Here is a 19205-nt window from a genome sequence, read left to right as displayed (position 1 = left end):
CTAAAGTTGGACATTTCTAAAGCAAGTACATTTTTTTCCTACCTTAGAGCAATAATAAAATATAATCACAAAAAATCATGATTTTGGGGCCGGAGAGGTGGCGCTAGAGGTGTCTGACTTACAAGCGCTAGCCAAGGAAGGACCATGGTTCGATCCCCCGGCGTCCCATATGGTCCCCCCAAGCCAGGGGCGACTTCTGAGTGCTTAGCCAGGAGTGACCCCTGAGCATCAAATGGGTGTGGCCTGAAAAAAAAAACAAAAAAAAATCATGATTTTAGCAATACAGCTTTTGCAAAATTTTAAGAATTTACTGATTTTGCATGGTTTGAGTTTTGTATGAACCAAATGTCAACAGCTTATCAACTGAATTTCCAAACATGTACAATACTGATTAAATTCGGTTTGTTTCGCGTTTTTGCCAAACTTCCTCTTTAAAGGCCATCAGTTGGCACATTTGAATTCTCTTTTTCGGCAGTCGGAGAGGATGTTTTCTGACAGCTGCAGGAGCAGCTCCCGAAGCCTCCATCTGCACACGGCTCCCTCATTAGGGTGTCCTGACAGCACATGAAGCTTAATGTTCCTTTCCAGTATCACTCGTTGTGAGAGTCCCCCAGACTACCCAGGGAGGCCTGGCCAGTGTGCTCTCCTGTTCCTTAGCTGGGGGAGAAGTTTTTGCTTGACAGACCCCCTGTGCTCCCTGAGAGGACAGCAGGGTGACAGAGATGTTCATGGCCACACCAGAACCCTCCTGCCCAGTCCCGGGACTGGAAGGAAACATGGGGAAGACACAAACTCCAGGGGTGTAAAGGCCTAAGGAGAAGCTGCAGGAGAGAGGACAAACAAGGACAGGAGGAGGAAAGCCAAGCCCTCCAGTCTCTGCATCTGATTTAGGGGGGACACATTCTGGTGTAACCCAGAGTACTGCATTCAGGCCAAGGCAGGTTACAGACGCCCTGCATCCCCAGATATATTCCACTGAGGAGCCTGGTGGGTTAGTGGAGAGAACGTCAGGACAATCAGTGCTGCTCTCCAGGTCCCTGTCAGTCCCTGGCTTCACCTGAAGCCAGGTGAAGGTTCCCATGTGACTCCGTTTTCTGGAAACGGGATCATGTGGGTAGCCAGGTGGGGAAATGACTGTTGCAGGCACACAGACTTTTGGATGCAGTGATGCGATGGTGTCAACCACTTGCTCTCTGCAGAGAAGAGTGTCTGAGTTTACAGCACCTGCCAGTTCCAAAGTGCAACTGAGCCCCTCGAAGGTCTCAAAATGGGGTGGGGAGAGAAATGCAGCCTGGCTGAGGCCTGAGTGAGGGTATGGCCTAGAAGACTAAGAGCCGGGGCTCCCTGCCAAGGGGTGCTGCATGCCCTCTGCTACCTCCTGAAGACCCTCTGGGTTCTCATGTTCTTTTTTTTTCCCTCCCCTACTCATGATGTTCTAATCAGGGAGCAGACTTGACAAGTTTCCCATCTCCTTTGTCCCACGACACCCTTTCTCCTGCTACTATGATGTTTTCTCAATGTCATCCTCATACTCATGTCACACCGCGTGACCTCACAATCTGGCCTCCTGTCACATGAACAGTCACAGCCTCTGGCCACAACCTGGGGGCCTGAGGTGGTGGGCACAGCTGGGACTAGACCTGGAAGTGCTGGCATCATCTTTTCTCTTGGCTTCTCAGAGGCTGTTCTTTCTACTCAAACAAGCGGGTGATGACATATTTTCTTCGGAATGCTCCAAGTGTGTTCTCAGATACTCCTGACTCCAGCAGACCCCACTCTGGCCTTGGAGGAGCAGAGCTGAGAGAAGCAAGAATCTTCCCTCCTGCATCCTTCTTCCCAGGAGGAACTGAGTCAATGACGAGAAGTGGGAGGTAGCCAGGGAGGGAAGCAATGGTTTCTGGGTGCTCAGGAGCTCCCGAGGGCCTCCTCGTTCACTTCCTGCCACTGCAAGTTAGCAGAGTGGGCTAAGCCTCCCAGAGCCACTCTGTCCAGCTGTGCAGGGAGGTCCTGGGGTCCCTGCTGCACATCTGTGGACTTGGAGACTCCCAGTTGCTAGGCGAATCTCCTCACTCATCATGGTAGCCAACCAGAGCCCATTGTATATACAAGTCTCAGCTTCCAGTCAGGGCCTTCAGTTTTTCACTGGTATAATCAATAACTTGTCATATATAACTAAGACAAACGCTACATAATGGCCCCATGTTTATTAAGCCACTATATGGTGTGTGGGGAATTCCTTGGCATTGTTTGTATGTGGTGTAAATATTTTAAGACTGCGCCAGTAACAGGAGTTTCTGTATACATTACACAGAGTTCTCTTTTATCCGGTTTGATGGAGTATGAAGGAGCGGATGCAAATTGTCCAAACAAACATGTTTCTTCCTCCAGATGGACAGATTGCCCTCACTTTCTCCTGGGGAAACCCTGGTGGTCTCAGCCTTTCCTAACAGGTAAGGCTTGCATTTGGAGAGTCTGCCTGGATACTGATACACTGTGTGTGTCAAACCTGTGTTGTGTTATATTGTGGTGATACAGTGAAGTGTAGTGTTTTGAAGCAAGATGCATAAAACTGTGCTATGGTACTGTGGCGAGAAGTATCTAGGCTATGATATTTTCTGTGATGGGCGCCATGTTGTGATCTGTTCTGAGATGTTATCTGTTGTGAACTGTGGTGAGGTATCTAAAGTTGTCTGAGGTAAGGTGTTGTCTGAGGTGACATGTTGTCTGTGGTGAGACATTATTCATAGTGTAGTGATGTCTATGGTAAGATTTTGATGAGATTGTGTGTTCTGTTGTGTGGTATGATCTGTGGTGAGATGCCTGGTGAAGTGTCTCTCTGTGGCAAGGTGTTTTCTATTGTGTGGCACAAGTTGTCTGAGGTGAGGTGTTGTCTGTGGCGAGGTGGTAAGGTGATCTGTAATGAGGTGATATCTATGGTAAGGTTTCTTTGAAGATATATTGTTCTGTTGTGTGAGGTGTTCTCTATTGTGACTAGGGAAGCGTCTGTGGTAAGGTGCTCTCTATTGCGTGGCATGTGTTATTTAAGGTGGCATCTGTGGCAAGGCATGATCAGTAGTGAGGTGATGTCTGTTATATAATCTAATCTGTAGTGAGGTGTACTCCATTGTACGGTGACTGGAGTGCAGAGCAGTGCTGTTATTCTCTGTCGCCCCCTCACGTTTGGTGGTGAGAAGACTACAGGTTCCTGATAGTTCCTGGAGAGGCCAAGTGGGTTGAGCACACTGACCTGTGAGAAGAGATTCATGTTACTTTTGTTTGTTTTGGGGCCACACCTGGTGATGCTCAGGGGTTACTCCTGGCTATGTGCTTAGAAATTATGTGCTTGGGGGACCATATGGGACGTCAGGGGATTGAACAGCGGTTTGTCATAGGCTAGTGTGGGCAAGGCAGATGCCTTACCGCTTGCGCCACCGCTCTGGCTTCTATTCATGTTACTATTGAGCTTTTGGCCCAAGTTACCAGAGCCCTCAGCTGCTGCTGTGTAGAATGAGTCAGATTCCACAGAACAGCCAATACAAATGTCAATTCTCGAGTCTGCACATCTTCACTTCCTGGTTCTGCGCTCAGAAATCACTCCTGGTTTGGGGGACCATATGGGACACCGGGGGATTGAACCGTAGTCCATCCTAGGTCAGCCGCATGCAAGGCAAATGCCCTGCGTCACCCTTCTGGCCCCCACATCTTCACTTTCTATAACAAGAGGGTAACAGTTTCACCTTACCATTGGAGAATTTTCTAGGACAGTGGGGGTAAGGTATGGGGGGCTGGGGAAGAGGAGACATGGGCCTCACCTCCACCTCAGGACTGGCATGACCCATTTGCTTAGAAGCCCTTCCCAACAGGGCCATCACTGCCTTCACTCAGCTATAGCCACAGCGCCCCCTGCCGGCCAGCTCAAGTAGGACCTGGACAGGGACAGGGTCAGGAGACCCCACCCATCCACAACACCTGCACAGGTCACTGAAAGGTCAGCACCCCCAATCCATGTTTGCACGAGTGAATGACAGCAGAGCCAGAAGATTAGGACATCCAGCCCTGTCCATAGAATGCCCAGCCCGAGTCGCAGCACCCCCATCAGACCTAGACAGGAGAGCAACCCCCTGCCTCTGGATAGGCACCACCTAAAACATAGTTCTTGGACAGTGTGGTCATCTTCAAATCACATGGGCACACTTAAACACATTATTCACGACCACTATCACACACACATGCCCATGCTGACATACATACTCTGCCCCATGGTCCTGTAAGAATAAGCCTGCACAGATCATCTGGTGCAGTCATGCTGGGTTTTTTTTCTGTGTGCATGGAGCAGATTCCCAGACCTGGGGCTAATGGGCCATGGGGCTACTCTGCCCAGTCTTCTTGAATGTTCTGTAGCACCAGCCTGCTTCATTGTCAAAAGACAAATGGGCTCCAGGTCTCCCTGCTTGTCAAGAGATAATGGCACTTGGAACGACCACAGCATGTCCACATTGGTACTAAGAGACCAGTGAAGGGCTTTTGAGTTGGAGGCTAGTGTGTGCTTATCTACCTGGAGGCAGTGTGACCTACATGTGCATGTCATCCTGGGAGCAGCTGTGGCCTGTGTGCATATTATCCTGGAGTGTTCATGTGGCCTGTGTCCGTTAACCCAAGAGCAGGCACAGCCACTGTATCTGAGTGCATTTTTCTGTGACATATAAAAGTATGAAATTGTCTGGAGACAAAATCCAGGGCCTTTTCTCTGCCACAGGATCTGGCTGCAGCTGCTTCCAGTGACATGTTTTTCTGTGAACTATCCAGCAGATGTGAAGAGTGGGGCCACTATGTCAATATGTACATGTGTTCATGTGTGTTACTGCCTAGCATATGACACCATGTGTCAGGACATGAATGGTTCTGACACGATCACCAACAGGAACATGAAAAAGTGCTCAGATCACCAGTCACTGGGGAAATCCAGAAAATAAGATCATCTCACACCTTTGAGATATAAAAAATGCTGGGAACAGTCTGCTCTTCGGGGAGGTAGTGATAAAGGACCTCTCATACACTGCTGGTAAGAATGCTGTCTGGTCCAGCCCCTATAAAAATGGTATGGAGGATTCCCTGTAAATTTAGGACTGAGCTGCCACATGACTCGGCAATTCCACTTTGGGGTATCGTCTCTCTGGACTTAAAAACATTCTTTTGTTTTGTTTTGTGTCACACCCAGCAACGCCCAGGGGGTACTCCTGGCTCTAAGCTCAGAAATCGCTCCTGGCAGGCTCGGGGAACCATATGGGATGCTGGGATTTGAAACACCGACCTTCTGCATGCAAGGCAAATGCATGCCTCCGGCCCCTTCAAAACTTTTTTTTTTTTGGTTTTTGGGTCACACCTGGCAGCGCTCAGGGGTTACTCCTGGCTCTATGCTCAGAAATCGCTCCTGGCGGGCTAGGGGGACCATATGGGATGTCGGGATTTGAACCACCATCCTTCCACATGCAAGGCAAACGCTTTACCTCCATGCTATCTCTCTGGCCCCTTAAAAACATTCTTTTTTTTTTTTTTTTTTGGTTTTTGGGCCACACCCGGTAACGCTCAGGGGTTACTCCTGGCTATGCGCTCAGAAGTCGCTCCTGGCTTGGGGGACCATATGGGACGCCGGGGGATCGAACCGCGGTCCGTCTCCTAGGCTAGCGCAGGTAAGGCAGGCACCTTACCTCCAGCGCCACCGCCCGGCCCCCTTAAAAACATTCTTAAGGACATCTGCATATCATTAGTTATTGCTGTACTTAGTGCAATAGCTAAGATATGGAATCAACCTCAGTGTCCACTGACAGATGATTGGATCATGAAGATGAGGTACATAGACACAATGGAGTACTATGCAGCTGCAGGAATAAGGAAATGCAATCTGCTTCAAGTTGGATGGAACTGGAAGATCTCATGTTGAGTGAAGTCAGAGAAGAGGACAAACACGATGATCTCATTTATCTGTGGTACAAAGAGTAAATGGATGGGGAAATGCAATGTAGTAAAAGGGAGAGTACCTCTTTCGCCCTTAACCCCAGAGTCTAGGAGGAAAAGAACTGAGAAGGAAAGAAATAAAAGGGAGAAGGGAAATAATGGGGGAACAAGGACCAGAGCTTTGGCTATACTGGTGATGTGGGAGAATGGTACAGCTATAAACTCAAAGCGCAGACTCAACAACAGTGAGGACAGGATCTAGGGGGCCGAAGCAATAGCACATCGATAAGGCATTTGCCTTGCATGCAACCAACACAGGACAGACCACGGTTTGAATCCTGGCATCTCATATGGTCGCCCCTGAGCCTGCCAGGAGTGACTTCTGAGTGTATAGCCAGGAGTAACCCCTGAGCACCGATGGGTGTGACCCAAAAACAAACAAACAAAAAAGAAAACAGGATCTAAGCTGCAACCACTGAACTTTGTAATGTGCCTGTCAAGGTGGCAGGTAGGGGGGGGATAACGGAGTAGGGGAACACTGGTGATGGAATATTAAATGTGTAAGACTCCAACTATGAGTAAATAACTTTGTAAGTCACATTCTTTAATTTAAAAAATGTGAAAGGGCAGGGAGGTGGCTGGAGATGAGTGAACACTGAGCTGTCTTACAGAACCGCCCTGGTCTCTATGCTTAACCTCTCCCCCTGGCCCTCAACTCTGACCTTTGACCCCATGATCTAACAGGATCTCTACAACCAATGACCTGTGCAGAAGAGCTCCAGGCCTGGTGGAGGAGGAAGGCCAAACCTGGGGTGCTCGACACACACAGCACAAGGTCCTGCCACCACTGCTGGACCTGGCGATCTGGCCAAGGCACGTGCTGGGCTGTGCTTGACTCTCCCAGCACATTTCCCAGGAAAGCTCGACCCGCAGAGGCATGTGTGCCAGTGAGTCATCACTGTGCATCAGGTTCCACAGCCAATGGCCATTGAGAGCCTCATCTGAGCTCAGCCCGACATTGAAGCTGCTAGTTCCTGCAGGATGGAGGAATGTGCCTGAGACAAGGCACAACTAGGAATGAGATGCAAGGTACCCAAAACAGGAAGTGTGATACCAACACACTCCAGGACGGAGCCCAGGACAAGTAGGAGCCCATAGGCATGTGCTGAAGGCTTGACTGGGAGCATCTCCGTCACTCAGCAGGGCTAGGGGGTGCCTGGGGTGAGTACATCAGCATCTGCTGCCTCTCAGCCACAGACCATACTCTGTTCATGGCCCTGGACACAAGGCTGATGGTCTCGTCCCACTTGTTCTTCTCGGGGCTGGTGTAAGACACCAGGTTCTCAGTCAACTGCAGCAGGGCCTTGAGGAACCTGTGGGGAGATGAAAGTCAGCAGCTGTGGGCAGGGCCAGCCCAGGTGTCGCCTTCCTCAGCAGCAGGTTGGGCCACCCAGCTGTCACCTGCCTCAGACCGGGCAGGAAAACCCTGGACACCACCTTCTTCAGACCCGGGCAGGAACAAGCACACCAGACACTGCAGGCGTCTCTAACATAGACTCAGGCAGGAGTCAGGACAATGCCAGAGTGGCCCTGAAGCTTTTGCACTTGCCCTCTAGCAGGCAGGCAGGCAGGCAGGACTGGATGATACACCGTTTCCTGGGGCACACTCGTTCCTCAGTGGGCAGGACTGGATGCCAGAGCCACACTGTTTCCTCAGACACACTGAAGTCTGTTATGCAGAGAGATATCAGCGAGACATTCAAGTGTGCAGGGGACACTCACTTCAGGTATTGCTGATACTCTCCAGGAGTCTTCCCTGGAACAGCATGAATGCTGACCATTTCCAGAGCAACCAGCAGGAGAATCAGGTAGAGCACAGGAGATAGAAGCTGCATGCTGAAGGCAGAGAATAGGGGACAGGTCTCAGGACCAGCCTGGTCACATCTTGAGAGCATGGGCTTGGCATGGAATCTGGGCCTGCCACTCCGACAGAAATAGAGGAGAAGGCAGAGAACACTCTACTGCACTCTGTTCTTCCCTGCACACTAGCACAGCTCTGCCCTGGGCCCTCTTCTTGCCACCTGAATCATCTCCTCCACCTCCATACTTGGATTTGGGAAGTGATTCTGAGACAGAATCACAGGGGCCAGAATGGGCAGGCGATGAGAGTTTCACTGAGTGAAGTGGCTTCTCCCATACCTGCGGGGGCTCATCACATGGGGGGACAGGAGAGCTGTTCCCTGAGCAGAATTTATTCTGGAAGACAAGGTGCAAATCTAGCACTGCTGCAGAGCAAGTGCTTGGAACATGCTAGAATGCTGTGTCTTCAGGAGGAGCCACTGCCAAGGTGAGAATAGGATGTGCTTGTCCAATGAGGGAGCCATGCTCTGACCTTCACGTGTCATAAGTACCCTTCCTGGGGGTGCCCCTGAGCTAAGGGGGCTGGTTCTTGGGGGCCACCAGAGCTACATTAGACAGTGCTTTGGGTGATAGCACTTGGGACCAGCCCTTGTCATGCCTGATACTTGCAGTTAACCCTTCAGGAAAGTGAGGTGAGAGGTGAGAGGGTGATCTCCACCACATGCCTGCAGCCCATGCTCTTCACATGGGTCACAAACCAGCCAAATGCCAGAAATCAAAAACACTCATGAGCACTAGTATACAGAAGCATGGTGGCATCCCCATGCTGTGAGGACATCCCACAGATAATCTCATACTTGCAGGATCCCACATTGTGAGGATACACCACACACAGCCCCATGCATGCAGCAACCCATGGTGCTCTTTGCCCATATACAGCCACACACATGCAGGTTCCCCACGGTGACACGTACCACACACAGCCCCATGCATGCTAGATCCCCACAGTGAGGACATCACACACACAATTCCATGCAAGCAGGATCTCTGCACCATGAAGACACACCATACACAGCCCCACACATGCAGCACTTCATGGTACCCACACCCACCTCCGCCACATGCGCAGGTAGTTCTGTCGCTGCCGAGAGCGCAACTGCCTCTGCACCCACATGCGCTGCCGCAGCTCTGCCGAGGCAGCTACCTGGATAGACAGGCGGGTACAGTGGGCCACGATGCTGCGAAGCAGCCCCAGCACCTCCTGCACTTCCCTGGGGCAGAAGAGAGTGGGTACGGGCACGTGGCACAGCTCCTGGATATGGGCAGCCCAGCTGTGGAGAAGGGAAGAGTGAGGGGGCACACAGGCCCTGAGGAATTCAACCCCCATGACAAGTCTTTGACCATTCCTCCGGGTATGGATGTGGAGCTGCCACCCAGCTCTAACCACATATGTTCATCTTTGGTACCCACTGAACTCACGTCTCCAGAGATGATGCATCTGGGACACTAGGTGTACAGGAGGCGCTGGACCGGTGGCTGCAGAACTCACCCACGATCTTCTGAATCAGAGTATCGCAGGCCTGTGCTTCAGGGTCCAGCTCCAACCTGTACAAGAACCCTGGGGTGAGCCCCTGACAGCTGGAGAGCGGCATCCAGAGACAGTGTGGGGCGCAGAGCAGCAAGGAAGCAAAGAAATGTCAGTTCCTCCCAGCTGTGCTAGTTGTTCCAGGAAGACCAGATTGCTTGGAAACACAGTATGGCCATCCCATTTGGGAACCACCCACCCCTACTGTGTCTCTGCTCAGTTGGCCACAGCCATGCTGCTCCTCTCAGCCCCAGTCAGTCCCACAGTGGCCTCTTCAGTGGACTGATGATCTGGGGCCTACTGCCCAAGAAGGGGCCCACCTGGCCTTGTCCTGGCCGGCATCTTCAGGCCACAGCAACCGAGGCCACAGCTTGAGGCTCTGTTCGCAGCTCAGCACCTGCAGATGTGTGGATGCCGTCAATGGCTCATGGTCATGGCCCCAAAACATATGCATGTGGCTGGCACCAAGCAACAGGCAGAGTCAGGCCTGGAGATGGACCACACACCTACTGAGAGTAGCCAAGCATGCCCATGACCCAAGGAGACTGCAGGAGAAAACTCCCACCCATGCTATAGCACCCACTTCACATTTCAGGTACCCATTCTGCTCCTCAGGACGCTGGGACCCTCCAAAGGAGGGAGCACAGTGCCTGGTGGCCAGGAGGATATGGGCAGGAGGTGGCCATCCACGGAACCAACCAGAGGTAGCCAGAAGGAAGAGGCTGAGGGTGGACACTGCTCCTGGTGGCAGGGAAGAAAGGCCACCCTCTGGGCAGCTGGCCTGCCCACTGTTGCCTGTAAACTCTTGGGTGTGGTACTTGAGGTGGCCAACCTGTGTCTTCAGTCGAGATAAAGGGTGAAAGCGAGGTTGGTAGTCCTCAGCACATCTCATCAGGATGCTTACCACGGCTCTTTCCTAATTTAAAAAGAGGCAAGTTTGGGTCAGACATCTCATTCACGGAACTGAATTCTGGTGCATGGGGAATCCCTACTGCTCTTTATTCTCCTGCACATCACATGTCTTCTCTACAGGGCAAGTCACAGGCCCTGAACAATCAGACTGTATCCTCTCTTGCCCATATGGCAGCAAAGAAGCAAAAGATTCCAGACAACTGGAAAATGTAAGAATCCTCCAAAAACCTCCATTTTATAGAACAGGAGTTGGGTGGGGGCTCCCCAGCAATAGGAAGAATAGGGTCCCTTGGGCCACACCTGGTGCTACTTGGTCAACAGTGGATGGGGTGGGACACTCAAGCTAGCAGCAGGGCTCCACCCCCAGGTGCTGGGGATCTGGTAGGGCCAGGATTTAACAGTAATTATTATAAGTATGATCGGAGAAAAGTAAACTATCAGTCACAAAAGTCTAACCTCGGGGCTGGAGAGATGGCATGGAGGTAAGGCGTTTGCCTTTCATGCAGAAGGTCATCGGTTCGAATCCCGGCATCCCATATGGTCCCCCGAGCCTGCCAGGAGCGATTTCTGAGCATGAAGCCAGGAGTAACCCCTGAGCACTACCGGGTGTGACCCAAAAACCAAAAAAAAAAAAAAAAAAGTCTAACCTCAATGCAAATATTTCTCCCTCACAAAGCCCCAAAAGATGACTGTGAAAGTTTTCTAGATATTTACACAACCCATTTTAAAACTGTTCTTCCTGTCAGTGTGGTAGAATGCAGGGGACAGTGTAGGAAGAAACGGGCTGTCAGGATTCAATTAATATCCACCGAACTTGTCACAGGGAAGAGACAAGCATGCTATCTCTCCATTCACACACTATTCTGATGAGGGCATTCTCTAGACCTAGTGAGTTCTACATTACACAGCTGAGTGCCCGGGAGCCTGGCTGACTTCCCTGAGTGCGCTACCTTCAGGGCCACCAGCAGCTCCTCATCCACAAACCGCAGGAGCAGCACCAAGGAGAAGGACAGCAGCTGCTCGGCCACGGCCCTAGGGAAGTTCCAGAAGTCAAACTCCCCATGACTCAGGCGGTCTCTGAGGCGGGGCCCCTCCTGATGGTTCAGGAAATCCCACAGAAACTCCTCGGGGCATGAAGAGAAGAGTGTTAGAGCTCCCACACCTGTCCCGGGGACACGCTGGGTCCGTCTGCTGCCCCTGCAGGCAGAGCAGAACCATGAGAGATGTGGAAGAGGAGACAGCATGAGGAGGGCAGAAGGTAGGTGGAGGAACCCAGCTTCCTGGAGGAGGGGTGTCCAAGGGCCTCGCCTCTGGCCTCTCACATTCTCTCCCTTCCTGGCATAGCTGCTGCAGGAGGGCAGGGACAAGGGCCAGAGGGAGGAGTACACCTTTCTGAGGTGGACCTTTTCCATCTCCCATCGCAGCCATTCAGCAAGCACAGCCACAGATCAAGACGTGCTTACAGGGGCCTCAGCTCTTCCCACTGGCCCAACCCCATGGTAACTAATAGCTGTGGGACCTGGCAGAGCCGAAAAGCCACTCCACCAGCAGGGTTCACAAAGAGCAAAGGCAGATGCATTCAGAAACAGGGTGGTGGGAGAGCGAGTCTTGGGCAAAAGTTCACTACATGTAGCCTGGCACCCAGCATGTGGAAGCAGGAGGTAGAAGCAGGTGCCAAGCACATGGCCAGGCAGTAGCGCTGCTCCGTGAGATTAACTCATAACACACAGAGGACAGTGTACAGGACGGAGGCCAAAGAGCAAGTCACCATGGCATGTTGTCCCAGAAAAAGGGGGAGCTGATTGGTTCTTCCATTGCCCAAGTGCTCGGCCAGTATCTGAAACACCAAACACAGAAAGACCAGTCACCCACGCCAGCACAACCATACAGAATCAAGAGACACAGCAGACACAGCCTCAAATGCCTGTCATTGGTCACCCATGGCTGTTGGAGCTGAGCCACAGGAGAGAACTTCGATGGCCTGACATGGGCCCCCTGTGGGCAGGATCCATGGTCTCCCCTGCCATGGGTTTGCTCAGGGCTCTAGGTTCCCTCAAAGCCCAATGTGTGCATGAGGCTCATGGGAGTCCCCAGGGTGCTGGAGTGAGTATGGGTTTTGGTGACTGGATACCAGGGAAGGACTCCTGTGAAGTGGGTGATACAGAGCAAGTTGGCAGAGCCAGCAGGGAGGAGTGAGGACAGTGACACTTTCTGAGAGGGGCCGGGTTGATGTTTGTGCCTTGACACCTACACGGGGGCTTCTCTCCATCCCTATCTGTTGCGTTGGGCCAGTCCTTCCTCGCTTATAGCTGCAGTTTCCAGGATCCTCTGGATGGCACCAGGACAGGACCTTTCAAAAGACTGGCTGGAGTGAAACAGGTGGACAATTGCTGTGGAAAACTACAAACTGGGTAGTAACTTTAGAGGCATACAAGGCCTGGGGTACGGGCTCTGCACAGCCAAGTCCCAGGGTTCAGCGCTGGCACCGATTTGGTTCCCTAAACATCTCAGAAATGACTCATGAGCACTGCCCATGGTCTAAAAAGAAAAAAAAAAACTTGCTATAACTATTCTTTTTTGTTGTTGTTGTTATTTTTTTTAGGTCACACCCGGCAGCGCTCAGGGGTCACTCCTGGCTCCACGCTCAGAAATTGCTCCTGGCAGGCATGGGGGACTCTGTATGGGATGCTGGGATTCAACCACCGTCCTTCTGCATGAAAGGCATACGCCTTACTTTCATGCTATCTCTCCGGCCCCCCTATAACTATTCTTAATTGTGAGTAGATGTGTTTATATTTCATGGATGCATGTTTGCACATGTGTGTAAAAAAATACATCAGCCTTCCCTCCTGTGACTCTTGACCTGACCCCAACCTTGAGACCAACGACACATCCAGTCTTGCAGACCTAATTATACAGATCTGTCTAAAAAATCAGACTTAATCCATGAGCCATCAAGCCAAGCATATGATTAAGCAAGAAAAACTGCATTTATCCAATGTAATAAGCACTCCAGGTAAGCAGGCACACCTTTAATACTCACTCTCCACCCTCCTTTATTGGAAACCTGATGGCTCTCTAAAGGCAAAATGATCCAGAGCCCAAACAACTACATGCGACTCTTCGTTGGTTCCTCCACAGGCAAACACTGTGAATCACCAGCACTCCCAAAGCACCCTGTTCGTGTGATCAGAGATCTATTCAGTGTGGTTCCACTTCTCTGGGTTTTCACTCTCAGAAATAGCGCCTAGTTTACAGAGTAAAAGAACCCAACATTTATATATGTTGGGGCCAGAGAGATAGCATGGAGGTAAGGCATTTGCCTTGCATGCAGAAGGAAGGTGGTTCAAATCCCAGCATCCCATATGGCCCCCTGAGCCTGCCAGGAGTGATTTCTGAGTGTAGAGCCAGGAGGAACCCCTGAGCGCTACCGGGTGTGACCCAAAAACCAAAAAAAAAACAAAACAAAAAAAAACCTCAACATATATACTATATATATATATATATATATATATATATATATATATATATATAGTATATATATTGTATAATCTATATTCAAAATAGAAACTGATCTGGATTTATGTGCAGGGAGCGGTAAAAGGTAAACCTCACATGCAAGAGGCTTGACATTTTTCAGGCCTGAGATTTACTATAACATTAGAAATCAGAGTAAGACTATGGAATCTAAGGCTGGAGCAATAGCATAGAGGGTAGGGTGTTTGTCTTGCACATGGCCAACCAGGTTCGATCCCTGGCATCCCATATAGTCCACAGAGCCTGCCAGATGTAGTTTCTGAGTGCAGAGCCAGAAGGAACCCCTGAGCACTGCTAAGTGTGGCCCAACCTCCCCACAAAAAAGAATATGGAATTTCAAAATTAGCCTGAGGACCGGAGAGAGAGCATAGTGGTAAGGTGTTTCAGCCGACCCGGGAGAGACCCTGGGGAACTTGGGGGACCATATGGTCCCCCAACCTGCCATGGGTGGTTTCTGAGTACAGAACCAGTAGTAACCCGTGAGCACCTCTGGGTGAGACTCAGAAACCAACCAATCAATAAAGTCTTTTAAAAAATTAGCCTGAGGGGCCAGAATAATAGCACAGTGGTAGGGCATTTGCCTTACATGCGGCTGACCAGGACAGACCAGGGTTCATTTCCCAGCATCCCATATAATCCCCTAAGCCAGGAGCTATTTTTGAGTACATATCCAGGAATAACCCCTAAGCATCACCAGGTGTGACCCAACAACAAAAACCAAAAAAATAGCAAAATACCAAAAGTAAAAAGGCATGAATACTATAATTAACTCCCTAATATGTTTTGGCATATATTATTATCAACACTTTTCCCTGTAGCATTACTATATATTGCTAATTTTCACACCAGTATTTTAATATATATATATATATATATTGTTTGTTTGTTTTGGTTTTTGGGCCACACCCGGCGGTGCTCAGGGGTTACTCCTGGCTGTCTGCTCAGAAATAGCTCCTGGCAGGCATGGGGACCATATGGGACACTGGGATTTGAACCAACCACCTTAGGTCCTGGATTGGCTGCTTGCAAGACAAACACTGCTATGCTATCTCTCCGGGCCCTTTATTTGTTTTTTTTTTTGTTGTTTGTTTGTTTGTTTTTGGGCCACACCCGGCGGTGCTCAGGGGTTACTCCTGGCTGTCTGCTCAGAAATAGCTCCTGGCAGGCACGGGGGACCATATGGGACACCGGGATTTGAACCAACCACCTTTGGTCTTGGATCGGCTGCTTGCAAGGCAAACACCGCTGTGCTATCTCTCCGGGCCCTTTAATTTATATTTTAAAAGAATATAGTATTTGGGACCTGAAGAGATTGCTAGGAGTTAGGGAACTTGTTTGTACATGTCAATCTGGATTGATGTCCAGCACGCTTTATGGTCCCCCAAGCACCAAGAGTGATCACTGAGCTCGGAGCCAGGCGTAAGCCCTGAGCACTGCCACTGTGGCCCCAAAACCAAAACAAAGAAAAATAATTAGCGTTTTATTTCCTAAACCTTATACTTACTTCATCGAAGGTGGTATAAAGAGCTGTTGACTTGGAAAAAGAAAAAAAAAAGAACAATTAAAACAAAGCACAGAATGATGACCTCCCCTTTAATGACCACCTCACCAATCCCCCACGAGCCCAGCACAGCTATCTCACAGGGCTGCTCAGCCTGTGTGGAAGACTGAGGGCACAGAACGGTCTAGAAGCACAGACCTCAGGGTGTGGCTCAATAGGGTCCAAGAGGACGATAGCACAGGTACCTCCCAGGTTAGTGCACTGCACTGAGGCCACCAGGACCTCCATGTCAAAGCCACAGGTCACCTGGCCTGGGACTGGCCAGGCAGGCATGCAGAAAGGACAAGTGTGTGAATAGAGACGGAAATGGTTCGTTGGGCGTGGGGTCTGTCCACTAGCAGATTAGCCAGCTTGAAGACTTTGGGAATGGCCTTAGTCTTTCCTTACTAGACTATGTTGCTGTCCTTTTGTGGTCTCCTGTGTAAAAAGTGCACTTTGGGGAAAATGTCTCTGTCCTTACAGAGCTACCGTTTCCCAGAAAGCACAAGACACAGCACAGACATGCTGAGGCCCGTATAGAAACCTCCAAAGGCCCAAAGAGACAAAACAATCCCAAGGAGAAAGAAAGCAGGGGGAAGCCTCATGTTCCTTGATTTCAAGCTACATGTCAAGGTTACCAGAAGCAAATGAATACAGTGCTGAGAGGAAGTCAGTCCTGATGGGGCAGACACTGAGCACCCAGAGCCAGAGCATAGCACAGCGGGCAGTGGGTTTACCTGCCCACAGCTGACTTGGGTTCCATCCCTAGCACCAGGCCAGAGAGATAGCATGAAGGTAGTGCATTTGCCTTGAATGCAGAAGGACGGTGGTTCGAATCCCACCATCCCATATGGTCCCCCAAGCCTGCCAGGAGCGATTTCTGAGCATAGAGCCAGGAGTAACCTCTGAGTATTGCCGGGTGTGACCCAAAAACCAACCAACCAACCAAACAAGAAAAACATCCATAGCACCAAATATTGTTCCCTGAGCCTCACCAGGAATTATGCCTGAGCACAGAACCAGGAGTAAGTCTTGAGCACCACTGGATATTCACACACACACCCAAAAACCCAAAATACATAAAAAAGAAAACAAACAAAAAGAACCGAGAGCCCAGATATAAATTTGAGTCTAGATGGGGACTTCATTTATGATAAAGAAATCAAGACCATGCAATGGGGAAACTGTCCCCTTTCATCAAATGGTTCTGAGGAAACTATATAACTACATGCCAAAGAACAATACCAAAACTCTCGGCATTCACCAAAAAAATCATTAAACATGGATTGAAGACTTGGTTATAAGACCTAAAACAGGGGCCGAAGAGATAGCATGGAGGTAAGGCATTTGCCTTGCATGCAGAAGGGCTGCAGAAAGGCTGTGGTTGGAATCCCAGCATCTCATATGGTCCCCCAAGCCTGCTGGGGTCGATTTCTGAGCGTAGAGCCAGGAATAGCCCCTGAGTGCTGCCAGGTGTGACCCAAAAACCAAAAAAAAAAAAAAAAGACCTGAAACAAGAAATATAAAAAATACGTAGAAGAAAACATTGGCAAATGCTCCAAGATCTCATTGATGTCTTCCGAGACACCACTCTCAACTCTGACCTAAGGCAACAAATGCAAAGATAGACAAGTAGACAAGGAGGACCATGTCAAAGTAACAAGCAGCAGCAAAAGAAAAATATACCCCAAATAGAGTCGACTGAATGGGAGTTGGCATCTGCAAATCACACATCCAACAAGAGTTGGTCAGCCAGGTCATGAAAAAACTCAGAAACTACAAAAAGCCATACAAGCCATACAAGATGGGTTACGCCAGTAGCTCATCCCCCAAAAATGTGCAGCAAGGAGGTACTGACTCTTGGAGGATGATGGAAAGATGATGGAAAGATGGACACATGCCCATCTTCCTATCCAACTAGCAGCATCAAGAGGCCTCTGCTATGGGAGGCGCCTGTGCTGTGGCCAGACACAAGTGGGCAGGGCTATGCGGAGGAGCCCAAACTTCGGGAGACCCATTAATGGGATCCGTCTTGGGAAACCCGGAGGATGATCTCTCAAGAGAACACAGAAACAATCCAGCCCTTCCACTCCAGATACTTATCCAGAGAAAAGAACGAAAAAAGAAACCCAGTCAGAGCTGTCACTCGGCCTTTTGTGTGCAAGGCCTGGCTCCTTCCCCAGCACCACCAATCACACACACACACACACACACACACACACACACACACACACACACACACACACACACACACACACACAAACACACACACACACACACACACACACCTGTATTCATGCAGTTATCAATTAATAACTGCCACCGATGTGGCAAGCATTGTAGAATAATACTCAGAAAGACATGAGAAAGATGAGATTTGGCCTTCCCACATGAATGGAACTGGAGGGGTTCATGCTGAACAGTCTGCAGAAACAATGCAGTAGATTGGATAATACTTGAGAACAAACACTTAACCTCTGGGGAAGGGTTGAGTATTTGAGGGAAGGGCCCTCTTTGGAGGGACTCTAACACACTGCTGGAGTAAGTGTATAGGGCCATAGTTATGCAGTTATGCAGAACTCTCCTAAGCCACAGAAGCACTCGGCATGAGCTGGGCTGTGGTTCTTGTTCTCTCTTGCATCCTCATCACACAGAGAGCAACGCCATTAGAAGTGGCAGGTGTGATGTGGGTGGCAAAGGACCCAATGAGCAACACAGTCTTCCTGAGAAGGCTCCAAACTCACTTAGGCCCTAGAGCTGCCCTAGACTTGAAGGAAAGTTGACAACAGAGCAGAGAAGATCAGAAACAGTCAGCAAAGGGTGATCAAAGATGTGTGTGCTAGGGGACTGAGAGAGAGGAAAGCAGGAAGGCCCCTCAGTTTTCACCTACTAACATCTCAGCCATAGATAGGACAGCCCACGGCTATACCCACTAACACCCAGGCATGGACATGAGATCCCACAGCTGTCACCCACTATGAGGCTCACCATCATTAATAGATACAAATTTAAAAAAATCCACAGATTCTACTGCAGCCACTATTCAGTTTAAAAGACTGCATGGAAATACCAAAGCACTAGCGAAACCATCACAAACAAAATAAGTACAACCTTGTGTAATTATTACCACAGAAAACGTCAAAAAAATGTAAAAGAAAAAAGTCCTCCCAAAATGTTGACTCTTTAAAACAGAATTCTTAGGAAAAAAAAAAAAAAAAAAAGCACTGCCACCAGGTATGATCCAAAAACAAACAAAAATAAGGTCATAGAAATAAAGACTTTAGAACCATTCCTCAGGTTTGCCAGGCTCTGTAGCAGTGCTCGCCATCCCAGTCAGCACAGTACCTCTGCAGTCAGCAGTCTTTGTGGACATTTGTTCACTGCTGCAAACACTCTCCTCAGGCCCGTCTCCAGTTGGGTCAGCAACAAGATGGCGCAATCCAGGAACCTGTGGGTTGGAAAGAGACAGTGGCCGCAGGCTCTGAGCCCCCAAGAGTCAGTCCCATAGGAGCCAGTTCAACTCAGTTGTAGAGTTAAAACTCTGCAGCAAGAAACAAGACCAGAAGAATGAGGTGACTTACAATATAATGACCATTTCTCAGTATCTTCTGTGGGATACAAACATCATTAGATAGTGGCCTCATTCATTTCACACTATTTCCCTCAGAACATGATACCACTAACTCCCCAGGAAGGCCTGTCCTGGCTGACAACTCTGGGGTCTTCTCAGGCTAGGGATATGCCATCTCTCCTTTCTGACTGAAGGCAAAGCAGCTGGCAGCCAACACCAACACTCTCAGACAGAAACAGCCCAGC

At 49.7% G+C, this 19205-nt stretch overlaps 1 protein-coding gene across 1 annotated transcript in view; it reads right to left on the bottom strand.

Annotated features, from left to right (window-relative positions):
• Window positions 1-6838: 6838 nt before the first annotated feature.
• Window positions 6839-19205, bottom strand: part of ERMARD (ER membrane associated RNA degradation) — a 33178-nt gene continuing 20811 nt past the window's right edge. Inside the window, exons 11-21 of the mRNA XM_049785024.1 lie at window positions 18735-18837; window positions 15354-15383; window positions 12081-12149; window positions 11263-11436; window positions 10233-10316; window positions 9721-9797; window positions 9295-9420; window positions 8928-9146; window positions 7738-7851; window positions 7134-7328; window positions 6839-7010 (exon numbers count right to left, since the gene is read on the bottom strand). Of these exons, the coding sequence (XP_049640981.1) occupies window positions 7148-7328; window positions 7738-7851; window positions 8928-9146; window positions 9295-9420; window positions 9721-9797; window positions 10233-10316; window positions 11263-11436; window positions 12081-12149; window positions 15354-15383; window positions 18735-18837 (1177 nt within the window). The 3' untranslated portion in view covers window positions 6839-7010; window positions 7134-7147. The remainder of the gene's footprint in view (window positions 7011-7133; window positions 7329-7737; window positions 7852-8927; window positions 9147-9294; window positions 9421-9720; window positions 9798-10232; window positions 10317-11262; window positions 11437-12080; window positions 12150-15353; window positions 15384-18734; window positions 18838-19205) is intronic.

Source organism: Suncus etruscus, chromosome 12 (genome assembly GCF_024139225.1).
Source record: "Suncus etruscus isolate mSunEtr1 chromosome 12, mSunEtr1.pri.cur, whole genome shotgun sequence".
Lineage (NCBI taxonomy): Eukaryota > Metazoa > Chordata > Mammalia > Eulipotyphla > Soricidae > Suncus > Suncus etruscus.
Note: the sequence above shows the minus strand (reverse complement) of the source record. Positions and strands in the feature narration are given on the sequence as shown.